Raw genomic sequence first — 16,595 nt, forward strand, 5'->3', positions numbered from 1 at the left:
TTTCTCTACAGTCTAGTCTTCTTGGCTCGCTGACTCTACAACGTTTTCCCCCTACAGTCTAGTCCTCTTGGCACGCTGCTTTTCTTATATTTCCACTTCTGTCTAGTCCTCTTTGCACTCTGGCTCTCTTATCTTTCCACTGCAGTCTAGTCCTCTTTGCACTCTGGCTCTCTTATATTTCCATGCAGTCTAGTCCTCTTGGCACGCTGCTTCTCTTATATTTCCATACAGTCTAGTCCTCTGGTATGCTGGCTCTACACTGGAGCCTAGAACAAAACCTGGAGAGGAACAAGGCTTTGAGGGGAGGCCAGTCCTCTTCTGGCTGTGCCAGGTGGAGATTATAACAGTACATGGCCAAGATGTTCAAACGTTAAGAGACAGCAGGTGTGGTAGAGTGAGAGAGTCAAAAACAGCAGGTCCGAGACAAGGGAGCACTTCCGGTGACCAGGTCAGGGTTCAGTTGAAACTGGAACAGCAGCACGACCAGATGCATTGAGGACAGCAAGGAGTCATCAGGCCAGGTAGTCCTGAGGCATGGTCCGAGAGAAGAGAAAGACAAAGAGAGAAAGGGAGAGAGAATAGGAGGGAGCATACTTAAATTCACACAGGACACTGGATAAGACAGGAGAAATACTCCAGACATAACAGTGAACCTAGCCCCCGGACACATAATCTATTGTAGCATAATTACTGGAGACTGAGACAGGAGGGGTAGGGAGACACTGTGGCCCCATCCGCCTATACCCCCGGACAGGGCCAATCAGGTAGATATAACACCACCCAGTGTGCCAAAGCACAGCCCCACACCACTAAATACCACCAATTTACTACCCTGAGACAAGACAGAGTATAGCCCACGAAGATCTCCTCCATGGCACAAACCCAAAGGGGCGCCAACCCGGACAGGAAGATCACGTCAGAGACTCAACCCACTCAAGAGACGCACCCCTCCTAGGGACAGCATGGAAGAGCACAAGTAAGCCAGTGACTTAGCCCCCGTAATAGGGTTGGAGGCAGAGAATCCCTGTGTAGAGAGGGGAACCGGACAGGCAGAGACAGCAAGGGCGGTTTGTCGCTCCAGTATCTTTCCGTTCACCTTCACACCACTGGGCCAGACTACACTCAATCATAGTCCCTACTGAAGAGATGAGTATTCAATAAAGTTTTAACTTCTTGGTGACTGGGGGGCAGTATTGAGTAGCTTGGATGAATAAGGTGCCCAGAGTAAACTGCCTGATACTCAGACCCAGTTGCTAATATATGCCAATTATTAGTACATTTGGATAGAAAACACTCTGAAGTTTCTAAAACTGTTTTAATGATGTCTGTGAATAAAACATAACTCATTTGGCAGGCAGAAATCTGAGAAGAAATCCACCAGGAAGTGGGAAATCTGAGGTTGGTTGTTTTTCAACTCATTCCCTATTGAAGATACAGTGGGATATGGGTCATGTTGCACTTCCTAAGGCTTCCACTAGATGTCAACAGTCTTTAGAACATAGTTTGATGCTTCTACCGTGAAGTGGGTCTGAATGAGAGGGGAATGAGTCAGAGGTCTGGCAGAATGCTTTGAGCTCGTGACGCGCTGTCATGTGAGATAGCTCGCGTTCCATTGCTTTTCTATAGACAATGGAATTCTCCGGTTGGAACATTGTTGAAGATTTATGTTAAAAACATCCTAAAGATTGATTCTATACTTAGTTTGACATGTTTCTACGGACTGTAACGGAACTTTTTGGACTTTTCGTCCGACCTTTCGGCTGGAATTGCACGCGCGTTTGGATTTGTTTATCAAACGATCTAACAAAGGAAGGTATTTGGACATAAATGATGAACTTTATCGAACAAATCAAACATTTATTGTGTAACTGGGATTCCTGGGAGTGCATTCTGATGAAGATCATCAAAAGTAAGTTAATATTTATAATGCTATTTCTGACTAATATTGACTACACAACATGGTGGATATCTCTTTGGCTGTTTTGGTCTCTGAGTGCCGTACTCAGATTATTGCATGGTGTGCTTTTTCCGTAAAGTTTTTTTGAAATCTGACACAGCTGTTGCATTAACTTCTTGGAACTCTGGTGGCGGTATTTCATTATTGGATAAAAAAACGTTCCCGTTTTAAGCGCGATATTTTGTCACGAAAAGATGCTCGACTATGCATATAATTGACAGCTTTGGAAAGGAAACACTGACATTTCCAAATCTGAAAAGATATTGTCTGTGAGTGCCACAGAACTGATGCTACAGGCGAAACCAATGAGCTTAGACTTTCTGTCGTTTCCCCATAGTGTCGACAGCATTGTGACGTATTTGTAGGCATATCATTGGAATATTGACCATTTTACACTGCATATACCAGGTGGTCGCTTAGTGTCCTCCGTCGCAAATATTGCGTAATCTCCCGCTGCATGTATTTTTCTGTTTGCTTCCGAGGAGAAACCCAACTGCCACAAATGATTTATCATCGAATAGATATGTGAAAACACCTTGAGGATTGATTCTAAACAACGATTCTAAAATAATCATAGCCTGTAAACCTTCAAGCTGCATACTGGACCCTATTCCAACTAAACTACTGAAAGAGCTGCTTCCTGTGCTTGGCCCTCCTATGTTGAACATAATAAACAGCTCTCTATCCACTGGATGTGTACCAAACTCACTAAAAGTGGCAGTAATAAAGCCTCTCTTGAAAAAGCCAAACCTTGACCCAGAAAATATAAAAAACTATCGGCCTATATCGAATCTTCCATTCCTCTCAAAAATGTTGCTGTTGCGCAGCAACTCACTGCCTTCCTGAAGACAAACAATGTATATGAAATGCTTCAGTCTGGTTTTAGACCCCATCATAGCACTGAGACTGCACTAGTGAAGGTGGTCAATTACCTTTTAATGACGTCAGACCAAGGCTCTGCATCTGTCCTCGTGCTCCTAGACCTTAGTGCTGCTTTTGATACCATCAATCACAGCATTCTTTTGTATAGATTTGAAACCCAAATTAGTCTACATGGACAAGTTCTGGCCTGGTTTAGATCTTATCTGTCAGAAAGATATCAGTTTTTCTCTGTGGATGGTTTGTCCTCTGACAAATCAACTCTATTGTTTTCACTATTTATTTTACATCTTGGTTAATTTTCACTGCTATGCGGATGATACACAGCTATACATTTCGATGAAACATGGTGAAGCCCCAAATTTGCCCTCCCTGGAAGCCTGTGTTTCAGACATAAGGAAGTGGATGGCGGCACAGATTTGACTTATTAACTCAGAAATGCTAGTTCTAAGTCTCAAGAAACAAAGAGATCTTCTGTTGGATCTGACAATTAATCTTGATGGTGGTACAGTTGTCTCAAATAAAACTGTGAAGCGCCTCGGCGTAAATCTGGACCATGATCTCTCTATTGATGAACATATCAAGACTGTTTCAAGGACAGCTTTTTTCCATAACATAACATTGCAAAAATCAGAAACTTTCTATACAAAAATGATGCAGAAAAATGTTTTTGCCACTTCAAAGATTAGACTACTGCAATGCTCTACTTTCCGGCTACTGGGATAAAGCACTAAATAAACTTCAGTTAGTGCTAAATACGGCTGCTATAATCCTGACTAGAACCAAAGAATTTGATCATATTACTCCAGTGCTAGCCTCTCTACACTGGCTTCCTGGCTAGTGCTGATTTCAAGGATTTACTGCTAACCTGATTTGGTCCTGCCGTGCATACCTACACGTACGCTACGGTCACAAGACGCAGGCCTCCTTATTGTCCCTAGAATTTCTAAGCAAACAGCTGGAGGCAGGGCTTTCTCCTATAGAGCTTAAATGTCATGGAATGGTCTGCCTATCCATTTTGAGAGACGCAGACTCGGTCTCAACCTTTAACCTCTCTGGGATATGTTGGACGGTAGCGTCCCACCCAGCCAACAAGCCAGTGAAAGTGCAGGGCGCCAAATTAAAAACGACAAAAATCTCATAATTAAAATTCCTCAAGCATACAAGTATTTTACACAATTTTAAAGAGAAAATTCTCGTTAATCCAGCCACGGTGTCTGATTTCAAAAAGGCTTTATAGCGAAAGCACCACAAACGATTATGTTAGGTCACCACCAAGTCACTGACAAACCCAGCCATTTTTCCAGCCAAAGCGATGATTCACAAAAAGCACAAATAGAGATCAAATTAATCATTAACCTTTGATGATCTTCATCAGATGACGCTCATAGGACTTCATGTTACACAATACCTGTATGTTTCGGTTGATAAAGTGCATATTTATATCCAAAAATCTCATTTTACATTGGCGTGTTATGTTCAGTAGTTCCAAAACATGCAGTGATTTTGTAGAGAGCCACATCAATTCGCAGAAATACTCATAATAAACATTGATAAAAGACACAACTGTTATACATGGAACTTTAGATAAACTTCTCCTTAACTTCTTGCGTCGCGCAAACCCGTATCCGGGAGCATAATCATAGCCTCAAGCTCATTACCATAACGCAACGTTAACTATTCATGAAAATCGCAAATGAAATGAAATAAATATATACACTCACAAGCTTAGCCTTTTGTTAACAACACTGTCATCTTAGATTTTCAAAATATGCTTTTCAACCATAGCTACACAAGCATTTGTGTAAGAGTATTGATAGCTAGCATAGCATTAAGCCTAGCATTCAGCAGGCAACATTTTCACAAAAACAAGAAAAGCATTCAAATAAAATAATTTACCTTTGAAGAACTTCGGATGTTTTCAATGAGGAGACTCTCAGTTAAATAGCAAATGTTCATTTTTTCCAAAAATATTATTTGTGTAGGAGAAATTACTCCATTTTGTTCATCACGCTTGGCTAAGAAAAAAAAACGAAAATTCAGTCATTACAACGCCAAATTTTTTCCAAATTAACTCCATAATATCGACAGAAACATGGCAAACCAAATCAAATCAAATCAAATTTATTTATATAGCCCTTCGTACATCAGCTGATATCTCAAAGTGCTGTACAGAAACCCAGCCTAAAACCCCAAACAGCAAGCAATGCAGGTGTAGAAGCACGGTGGCTAGGAAAAACTCCCTAGAAAGGCCAAAACCTAGGAAGAAACCTAGAGAGGAACCAGGCTATGTGGGGTGGCCAGTCCTCTTCTGGCTGTGCCGGGTGGAGATTATAACAGAACATGGCCAAGATGTTCAAATGTTCATAAATGACCAGCATGGTCGAATAATAATAAGGCAGAGCAGTTGAAACTGGAGCAGCAGCACAGTCAGGTGGACTGGGGACAGCAAGGATTCATCATGTCAGGTAGTCCTGGGGCACGGTCCTAGGGCTCAGGTCCTCCGAGAGAGAGAAAGAAAGAGAGAATTAGAGAGAGCATATGTGGGGTGGCCAGTCCTCTTCTGGCTGTGCCGGGTGGAGATTATAACAGAACATGGCCAAGATGTTCAAATGTTCATAAATGACCAGCATGGTCGAATAATAATAAGGCAGAACAGTTGAAACTGGAGCAGCAGCATGGCCAGGTGGACTGGGGACAGCAAGGAGTCATCATGTCAGGTAGTCCTGGGGCATGGTCCTAGGGCTCAGGTCCTCCGAGAGAGAGAAAGAAAGAGAGAAGGAGACAATTAGAGAACGCACACTTAGATTCACACAGGACACCGAATAGGACAGGAGAAGTACTCCAGATATATCAAACTGACCCTAGCCCCCCGACACAAACTACTGCAGCATAAATACTGGAGGCTGAGACAGGAGGGGTCAGGAGACACTGTGGCCCCATCCGAGGACACCCCCGTACAGGGCCAAACAGGAAGGATATAACCCCACCCACTTTGCCAAAGCACAGCCCCCACACCACTAGAGGGATATCTTCAACCACCAACTTACCATCCTGAGACGAGGCTGAGTATAGCCCACAAAGACCTCCGCCACGGCACAACCCAAGGGGGGGGCGCCAACCCAGACAGGATGACCACAACAGTGAATCAACCGACTCAGGTGACGCACCCCTTCCAGGGACGGCATGAGAGAGCCCCAGTAAGCCAGTGACTCAGCCCCTGTAATAGGGTTAGAGGCAGAGAATCCCAGTGGAAAGAGGGGAACCGGCCAGGCAGAGACAGCAAGGGCGGTTCGTTGCTCCAGAGCCTTTCCGTTCACCTTCCCACTCCTGGGCCAGACTACACTCAATCATATGACCCACTGAAGAGATAAGTCTTCAGTAAAGACTTAACCTCTTCAGTCGACCCTCTACTTTTTTGAACATTTTGTTAAAAATCGCATTTCAGCGCCCTGCTACTCATGCCAGGAATATAGTACGTTCATATGGTTAGAATGTGTGGATAGGAAACCCTCGGACGTTTTTAAAACTTGTTAAATCACGACTGTGGCTATTACATAACGTGCGTTACATCGGAAAGCGCAGGAAAACCTGATCACAGAAAATGGAAATAAATATCCTTGCGCCACTTCCAGCAATTGTTAACAGTGAGCCGAATTAGATAAGACCGAGCATTCAACTCCCACAGCATCCCCATGTTGTCTAGAGTCTTGTGAATTGAATCATCTTTGATTCTTGGTTGAACCGAAACAGGGGCACCACTTACCTCCGGTCTCCGCCCAGATCATTCCGGAAGAGCTCTCTCGTGAAATTTTTTCCAAGACGACAGCTAATGATTTTTACATCGCCTATGGATGATTTTTATCGCTTATTAACGTTTACTAATACCTAAAGTAGCATTACAAACGTATTTCGAAGTGTTTTGTGAAAGTTTATCGTCTACTTTTTGAATTTTAAAAATGACGTTACGTTGTGAAATCGCTGTTTTTTTCGTTTATCACACAGTCTACATATAACGATATCTTGGCTTTATATGGCCCGATTTAATCGAAATAAAGACCCAATAGTGTTTATGGGACATCTAGGAGTGCCAACAAAGAAGATGGTGAAAGGTAATGACTGTTTTCTATTTTATTGTGCGGTTTGTGTAACGCCGAAATGCTAATTATTTTGTTTATGTCCCCTGCTGTGCTTTTGTGTTGTAGTGTATTGGTGCATGCTATCAGATAATAGCTTCTCATGCTGTCGCCGAAAAGCATTTTAAAAATCTGACTTGTTGCCTGGATTCACAACGAGTGTAGCTTTAATTCGATACCCTGCATGTGTATTTTAATGAACTTTTGAGTTTTAACTAATACTATTAGCATTTAGCGTAGCACATTTGCATTTCCAGAGCTCTAGTTGGGACGCAAGCATCCCAAGTAGAGGCAAGAGGTTAAAGGTTGAGACCGAGTTTGCGTCTCTGACATGGATAGGCAGACCGTTCCATAAAAATGGAGCTCTATAGGAGAAAGCCCTGCCTCCAGCAGTTTGCTTAGAAATTCTAGGGACAATTAGGAGGCCTGCGTCTTGTACGTGTAGGTATGTACGGCAGGACCAAATCAGAGAGATAGGTAGGAGCAAGCCCATGTAATGCTTTGTAGGTTAGCAGTAAAACCTTGAAATCAGCCCTTGCTTTGACAGGAAGCCAGTGTAGAGAGGCTAGCACTGGAGTAATATGATCAATTTTTTTGGTTCTAGTCAGGATTCTAGCAGCCGTATTTAGCACTAACTGAAGTTTATTTAGTGCTTTATCCGGGTAGCCGGACAGTAGAGCATTGCAGTAGTCTAACCTAGAAGTGGCAAAAGCATGGATTAATTTTTCTGCATCATTTTTGGACAGAAAGTTTCTGATTTTTGCAATGTTACGTAGATGGAAAAAAGCTGTCCTCGAAATGGTCTTGATATGTTCTTCAAAAGAGAGATCAGGGTCCAGAGTAACGCCGAGGTCCTTCACAGTTTTATTTGAGACGACTGTACAACCATTAAGATTAATTGTCAGATTCAACAGAAGATCTCTTTGTTTCTTGGGACCTAGAACAAGCATCTCTGTTTTGTCCGAGTTTAATAGTAGAAAGTTTGCAGCCATCCACTTCCTTATGTCTGAAACACATGCTTCTAGCGAGGGCAATTTTGGGGCTTCACCATGTTTCATTGAAATGTACAGCTGTGTGTCATCCGCATAGCAGTGAAAGTTAACATTATGTTTTCGAAGAACATCCCCAAGAGGTCAAATATATAGTGAAAACAATAGTGGTCCTAAAACGGAACCTTGAGGAACACCAAAATTTACAGTTGATTTGTCAGAGGACAAACCATTCACAGAGACAAACTGATATCTTTCCGACAGATAAGATCTAAACCAGGCCAGAACTTGTCCGTGTAGACCAATTTGAGTTTCCAATCTCTCCAAAAGAATGTGGTGATCGATGGTATCAAAAGCAGCACTAAGGTCTAGGAGCACGAGGACAGATGCAGAGCCTCGGTCCGATGCCATTAAAATGTAATTTACCACCTTCACAAGTGCCGTCTCAGTGCTATGATGGGGTCTAAAACCAGACTGAAGCATTTCGTATACATTGTTTGTCTTCAGGAAGGCAGTGAGTTTCTGTGCAACAGCCTTCTCTAAAAAATTTTAGAGGAATGGAAGATTAGATATAGGCTGATAGTTTTTTATATTTTCTGGGTCAAGGTTTGGCTTTTTCAAGAGAGGCTTTATTACTGCCACTTTTAGTGAGTTTGGTACACATCCGGTGGATAGAGAGCCGTTTATTATGTTCAACATAGGAGGGCCAAGCACAGGATGCAGCTCTTTCAGTAGTTTAGTTGGAATAGGGTCCAGTATGCAGCTTGAAGTTTTAGAGGCCATGATTATTTTCATCATTGTGTCAAGACATATAGTACTAAAACACTTGAGCGTCTCTCTTGATCCTAGGTCCTGGCAGAGTTGACTTCCTATAAAATCATATTGCAAATGGACAAAACATATGCCTTATGCACAAGTAAAAAAAATTATAAAATGATGATAATAAAATATGACTAATGTATGTTGATACAGTTCTTATACATGTGTAATTGACACAAAAATTGCAAGAATTTCGAAAAACGGTCCAGAAAGCACTTTTTTTAAGGGGGTGCTAAGTTTTTTCAAATGTTTTGCTATTTTTGACTTTTGACTTTTGATTTCCTATGAAATCATATTGCAAATGGACAAAACATATGCTTTATGCACAAGTTTTAAAAAATGTATAAAAAAATAAGAATGATACTAAAATTGGACTAAAGTATATTCATAAAGTTCTTACACATGTGTAATTGACATAAGAAATCAAAAGAATTTCAAAAAACGGTCCAGAAGCACTTTTTTTTACTTCTTGCGTCGAGCCATCCCGGATCTGGGATCGTGACTACAGCCTCAAGCCCATTACCATAACGCAACGTTAACTATTCATGAAAATCGCAAATGAAATGAAATAAATATGCTAGCTCTCAAGCTTAGCCTTTTGTTAACCTCTTCAACCTATGGGGGCGCTATGTCATTATTGGATAAAAAGACGTGCCCGTTTTAAGCGCAATATTTTGTCACAAAAAGATGCTCAACTATGCATGGAATTGACAGCCTTGGAAAGACAAAACTCTGACGTTTCCAAAACTGCAAAGATATTATCTGTGAGTGCCCCAGAACTAATGCTACAGGCGAAACCAAGATGAAGTTTCATACAGGAAATGCCCCAGATTCTGAAGGAGCTGTGTTCCAATGTCTCCTTATATGGCTGTCAATGCGACAGGAATGAGCCTGCCCTTTGTGTCGTTTCTCCAAGGTGTCTGCAGCATTGTGACGTGTTTGTAGGCATATCATTGGAAGATTGACCATAAGAGACTACATTTACATGGTGTCCCGCCCGGTGTCCTGTGTTGAAATTATTGCGTAATCTGTAGGTCCATGCGCGTTCCATTTCTTCAGAAGAGAAAGTCAACTGCCACGAAGGATTTTATCGTCGATAGATATGTGAAAAACACCTTGAGGATTGATTCTAAACATCGGTTTGCCATGTTTCTGTCGATATTATGGAGTTATTTTGGAAAAAAGTTAGCGTTTTAATAACTTAATTTTTGTTTTTTTTCTTACCCAAACGTGATGAAGAATGATGAAGAAAACGGACCGATTTGTCAACACAAATGATATTTTTTGTAAAAACGGATCATTTGCTATCTAACTGAGAGTCTCCTCATTGAAAACATCTGAAGTTCTTCAAAGGTAAATGATTTTATTTGAATCATTTTCTGGTTTTTGTGAAAATGTTGCATGCTGAAAGACAGGCATAAATCCTATGCTAGGCTATCAATACTGTTACACAAATGCTTGTTTAGCTATGGTTCAAAAGCATATTTTGAAAATCTGAGATGACAGTGTTGTTAACTTCTTGCGTCGAGCCATCCCGGATCCGGTATCGTGACTACAGCCTCAAGCTCATTACCATAACGCAACGTTAACTATTCATGAAAATCGCAAATGATTTTTTTTTTAATCTATTTGCTCTCAAGCTTAGCCTTTTGTTAACAACACTGTCATCTCAGATTTTCAAAATATGCTTCTCAACCATTGCAAAACAAGCATTTGTGTAACAGTATTGATTGCTAGAGTAGCATTTAGCGTAGCATTTAGCGCTAGCATTCAGCAGGCAACATTTTCACAAAAACAAGAAAAGCATTCAAATAAAATAATTTACCTTTGAAGAACTTCGGATGTTTTCAATCAGGAGACTCTCAGTTAGATAGCAAATGTTCATTTTTTCCTGAAAGATTATTTGTGTAGGAGAAATCGCTCCGTTTTGTTCATCACGTTTGACTAAGAAAAAAATCTGAAAATGCAGTCTCTACAACGCCGAATGTTTTACCAAAATAACTCCATAATATCGACAGAAACATGTTGTTTAGAATCAATCCTCAAGGTGTTTTTCACATCTATTCGATAATAAATCATTCGTGGCAGCTGTGTTTCTCCTCAAAGCAAACGAAAAATACACGCAGCTGGAGATTTCGCAATAATTGCAACGGAGGACACCAAGCGGCCACCTGATAGATGTAGTCTCTTAAGGTCAATCTTCCAGTGATTTGCCTACAAATACGTCACAATGCTGTCGACACCTTGGGGAAACGACAGAAAGTCTAAGCTCATTCGTGACCCATACACAGCCATATAAGGAGACATTGGAACACAGCGCATTCAAAATCTGGGGCACTTCCTGTATGAAATTTCATCTTGGTTTCGCCTGTAGCATTAGTTCTGTGGCACTCACAGACAATATCTTTGTAGTTTTGGAAACGTCAGTGTTTTCTTTCCAAAGCTGTCAATTATATGCATGGTCGAGCATCTTCTCGTGACAAAATATCTTGTTTAAAACGGGAACGTTTTTTATCCATAAATTAAAAGAGCGCCCCCTATATCCAAGAAGTTAACAAGAAATGTGTGGAGTTGTTGAAAAACGAGTTTTAATTACTCCATCCTAACGAGTTGCAATGACTATAAACTAAGTGTATGTAAACTTCCGACTTCAACTGTATCTGAAAATGTTTATTATATTATAATAATACATAATATGATGAATTACAATATCAATTAAACACATGCACTTCAATGTTATATCAATTCATATAGGAATAAAGCTTTTCTCCAACAACATGGAAGTGGTTCCACTCTGTAGGCTACTGCTAATCACATCATTTAGCAGGACTAATTAGATTTTAACACTCTAGATTTGAACAATCTCTCATAACATTGGAATATCTAAAGTGAACCTGTGTCATGTTACCAGTTACAATGTTACTAATGATTATCTGCTTAAATGTTGGTTATCTCTGTCAGAGTAGTCCTCCCTAACTGTATGAAAAACCATATAACTGTACGTTACAATGTCTGTTCCCGTCAATATTTTCTTAATAATGTATATCATTGGATGTCTTCTCCATGAGGTGTTTCTTGGTGTTCTTCTCCGGCCGGAACAGAATAATAAAGCATTTAGGAACAAATAATAGAAAGAACAACCCAAAGCTAGAGGTGATGATGGCAAAGATCTCCACAGCTACAGTCAACTTCCCTGGAGAGCTGAAATAAGCTGGGATAAAGGTGATCCAGACTGCACAGAATATGAGCATGCTGAAGGTGATGAATTTGGCCTCATTGAAGTTATCAGGTAGCTTCCGAGCCAGAAAAGCCAGCACAAAGCACAAGAGAGACAGGAGACCTATATAGCCCAACACAGCCCAGAAACCAATAGCTGAACCAACATCACACTCTAGAATGATCTTTTCCTTGTAGGTAGTGAGGTTTTTAATGGGGAAGGGAGGGGACAGGACCAACCACAGAGTGCATATCAAAGCCTGGACAAACGTGAAGGACACTACAGTCAATCTCTGCTGTGGAGGACCAAACCATTTCATGACATTACTGCCTGGAAGCGTAGCCCTGAAGGCCATCAACACCACTATTGTTTTCCCCAGAACACAAGAGATGCAGAGGACGAAGGTGATCCCAAACGCTGTGTGACGCAGCATACAGGACCATTCAGAGGGCCGGCCAATGAAAGTAAGAGAACACAGAAAACACAGAGTCAAGGAGAAGAGCAGCAGGAAGCTCAGCTCAGAGTTGTTGGCCCTGACGATGGCTGACGTTCGGTGGTGGTAGAAGACAGTTGACGTGGCGATGGCCAGACAAGCCCCGCCCACAGAGCAGGCGGTCAGGATGATTCCGAGGACCTCGTGGAAGGATAGGAACTCCACAGGCTTAAGGATACAGAGGTCTCTCTCGGCGTTGGGCCAGTACTCCTCGGGACAGATCAGACAGTCTGAAGAATCTGACCAGGACAAAACAACAAACATCAAATGTTAATAATAATAGGTTCAGGTTTTATTTATTTACAAATACGTGTCCCACAATGCTGCACTTTGTCAGTTTACAATAAAGAAAGTTGAATTAATATGCAGCTTACATCAGATAATATGAACAGGAACATGATTTACAGACACTACCTTTGTAGTGCTGGTATAATGAATAAACCACTACTTAGTAAACCGTGATAGAATTTACTACACATTCTATGCTAACTATTGCTATAGTCCTACCTGTGTTATTACTGATCTCTCCCTCTGCACATTGGATACAGTCATAACAGCATACAGGCTTTCCTTTCTGTATAGCCTTACGAGTGCCTGGGGGACAGCTCTCACTGCACACTGACACAGGTACTTGTGTACTGTTCTTTACCCAGGTGATTTCCTTCTCCATGTCAAGCCTCTGGTCAGGAGGCAGGGACGCATCATAGCGCCCCACTGTCACAAACTCCATCTTCCCACTCTCCCGTCTCTGCCAGTTGACCAGCTCATAGGTGGCCACTGGGTCCCCGTTGGCATCGAAAGACACCTGGTACCCGTTACGAGAGAAGTTCACCCTCCTCAATCTCTCCAGGACCTGGGGTTTGGAAGGGCAAGGGAGAGAGAGAGAGAGAGAGCGAGAGAGAGAGGATGTGAGAGAAGGACAGAGGTGAGGAGAGATGGAGATAAGGGAAGAGAGAGATGAGTGAAGGGATGAGAGATGGAGAGATAGATGGAGAGAGGGGAAGAGAGAGATGAGAGAAGGGATGAGAGATGGAGAGATAGATGGACAGAGGGGAAGAGAGAGTTGAGAGATGGAGAAAGGGGAAGAAAGATGGAAAGAGAGAAATGGAGAGAATCGAAGAAAGATGCAGAGAGAAAAATTAAATTAATTCAACACATTTTTATCAGATGTGTTACTTCAGAAGAAGTTGTAAAGTATAATGAGAACTCCTAGGCCTTCATACATGTAGTCTAAATGAACATATTTATCAGGAAATGATACTACAGACTTGTCATTCACCTGTGTTGGCTTCACATTAAGGTTTTTGTCACAGTTCACAGTGGAGTTTTCTCTCTCTTCACAAACGATGCTGTGGATGGCGTGTGCTATGGCATAAACAGCTTTATACACCATGTTAGTGACACGCAGCTGGGATGTATCTGTGTAGGGGGCCTGTAGCTGCTGTATATCCTCACTGCCATCACACACCTTCTCTTCAACCCCAACACCTGTAGAGGTCCCTACAGAGAGACAGACAGACAGACAGACAGACAGACAGACAGACAGACAGACAGACAGACAGACAGACAGACAGACAGACAGACAGACAGACAGACAGACAGACAGACAGACAGACAGACAGACAGACAGACAGACAGACAGACAGACAGACAGACAGACAGACAGACAGACATGTAAATAGACTGATGGATGGATGGATGCATGGATGGATGGACAGATAGATACATAGATACCTGTCTCCAGCCGACAGCCAAAGGCTCCCTCCCAGAACTCAGTGAGTGTGGGAGAGTTGGACACCTTCTGTGGGGAGAGGTCCAGGAGGAAGTCCCTAAGACCGGGGATGACAGAGCGTTGGATGCCAAATCCAATGGCCCCGGCACACAGACCGAAACGCAGCATATCTGGGTCAGTGACCCAGGTCTCGCTCCCGATCCACTGGCGGGGCGGAGAGGGCAGGCGTTCCATCTCCCTCAACAGGATTCTCATGTCTCCAGAAGATACGAATGCAACCACCACCCGGGCTGTGGAGCTGGGGAACATGATTATATCATATGCTTAATATGCTGGTCATGTTTGTCATCCATTGGAATGTCTCAGTGAAGTCAACATGAACATTAGTATTAATCAACACTTTTGACATGCTTAAGATATGCAAATCATGTTGGTCTCACAGGTCAGCTTTGGGAGAAGAGAGAAATTAAAAACAATTGTATTTTTTATAATTATGGTCTTGCATTTGTATGAATGAAAAGTTCACAAGTAATCACGGATCACCTGCGGATCACGTCGGCCACCCGTTGCACTCTGCTGAGTGGGCTGGTACGGGAGAACGCTTCAGAATACTCCACACAGATACCCTCCTCTTGTGCTGCCTGTAGGAAAGTAGCCATCCCGTTATTACCGTAGTCAGAGTCGGAACGGACCGCCCCAATCCAGGTCCAGCCGAAGTGCCTGATGAGGTTTGCCAGAGCGGCAGCCTGGAACTGATCACTGGGGATGGTTCTGAAGAAGGTTGGATACTGTTTCTTATCACTCAGACACGCACAGGTGGAAGAGTGGCTCACCTTGGTAAAAACAGACAGTCGAAAACATGAGAAAGAACATCATGTTGACCAAACGAGTCTCAGTTATTGGCTACTTTCTGCTTTTTTATTTTGCTATGTAGTTTGATGTTAGGGAGACATTAATAATAATAAGCCAACTCATTGTTTTTCATTGTGCCAGAGTGAAAAAGGTACACAAAACTGTGACACAAATCCCTGGTCTCCCATAACAACCTAGCCTATGAAAGATAGTCCTCAGATCATGTTTTAATGGCGACAGAAGATCTCCAGACTCATAATCATCGGTCTATGTTCAAATGCCTATAGAAGTTCTCCAGACTCATCATCCTCAGTCTATGTTCAAATGCCTGGAGAAGTTCTCCAGACTCATAGTCCTCAGTCTATGTTCAAATGGTGTTCTCCACATAATTTCACACAGAAATGTATATTCCTGAAAGAGAGGAGAATATACATTAGGAATACAGTAAATTAAAAGAAGCTGAATGATTTATTTTCACAGGAGTTACCTGAGGAATGCCGAAAGGGCCGATGACGCGCAACATGCTGATGGTAGGTGTGGAAGCAGACTCGCCAACGATAGCTGTCACTGTAGCCGACCCTGAGCACTGTTCTCCGGTATCAAACATGGGGTCCAGGCCGTTAGCCAGCTGGAAGGCCACTTTCACGGCTATAGGGACCGAGGCGCAGGAGTCGTGCACTTGATAACCAAGCGTGACACCCGGTAGAAGGTAAGAACTGTTGTTTATCTCCTCAACTGCGAAGATCATGGCGCGCGAGAAGCGTAACTCACGGGAATCCATACTGTAAATAGAAGATAGGTCAGTGAGCACCTCCTGACAAATCATAAACTAGCCTATAGAATGTTTCCATGGCAAACAGCCTAATATCTAGTATTATTTTCCATACCGTGTATATGACTACACTTTTGTTGTTTGTAATTGAGGACATTGTAGAATAGCCTGCATTTGAAAATGTGATCCTTTGTAACAGTAGTCTTTACCTACTCTCTGAGACACAAACACACTGATTATGGTCTTTAAAAACACTGTTTATCTGTCTTTAAAAACACTGTTAACCTGTCTTGAAAACACTGTTTATCTGTCTTTAAACACACTGTTTATCGGTCTTTAAACACACTGTTTACCTGTGTTTAAACAAACTGTTTCTCTGTCTTTAAAACACAATTAATCTGTCTACCCACACAGCCGCAGTCCTGTCCCCTGTTCCCTCTAGCACTCACTGACCTCCCTGTGCACTTCAGGGGCTCAGGCAGGCTGGTGTAGCTGTGATCCACAGTGTGCATATAGTAATGGATGGAGAAAACACCCCCGATGACAAAGTCCCCGTCCTGGGAGAACGCTGGAGGACGAGGGGTGCCTTGGAGCCTGCATCTGATAGACTCCAGCCCAGGGGCAGAGACAGAGGCAGACGAGAGCAAGGCAAGCCCACCAGCCACCACAGCTAGATGTAGTAGAACCAGACTACCAGCCAGACTTGGATCCAGAGCAGGAGACGGAGAGAGCCTCATTCCCCTGATGTG

At 42.5% G+C, this 16,595-nt stretch overlaps 1 protein-coding gene across 1 annotated transcript; it reads right to left on the reverse strand.

Annotated features, from left to right (window-relative positions):
• Positions 1-11,456: 11,456 nt before the first annotated feature.
• On the reverse strand, positions 11,457-16,595 carry LOC115116464 (extracellular calcium-sensing receptor-like). The gene is made up of 7 exons (XM_065000570.1): positions 16,300-16,595; positions 15,562-15,856; positions 14,766-15,055; positions 14,240-14,520; positions 13,770-13,978; positions 12,998-13,343; positions 11,457-12,729 (listed from the first exon to the last, which is right to left on the reverse strand). Exons 1-7 carry the CDS (start codon positions 16,581-16,583, stop codon positions 11,813-11,815), a joined length of 2,622 nt encoding a protein of 873 aa, XP_064856642.1. The 5' UTR covers positions 16,584-16,595; the 3' UTR covers positions 11,457-11,812.

The sequence above is a fragment of the Oncorhynchus nerka genome, linkage group LG14, assembly GCF_034236695.1.
Source record: "Oncorhynchus nerka isolate Pitt River linkage group LG14, Oner_Uvic_2.0, whole genome shotgun sequence".
Taxonomy (NCBI): domain Eukaryota; kingdom Metazoa; phylum Chordata; class Actinopteri; order Salmoniformes; family Salmonidae; genus Oncorhynchus; species Oncorhynchus nerka.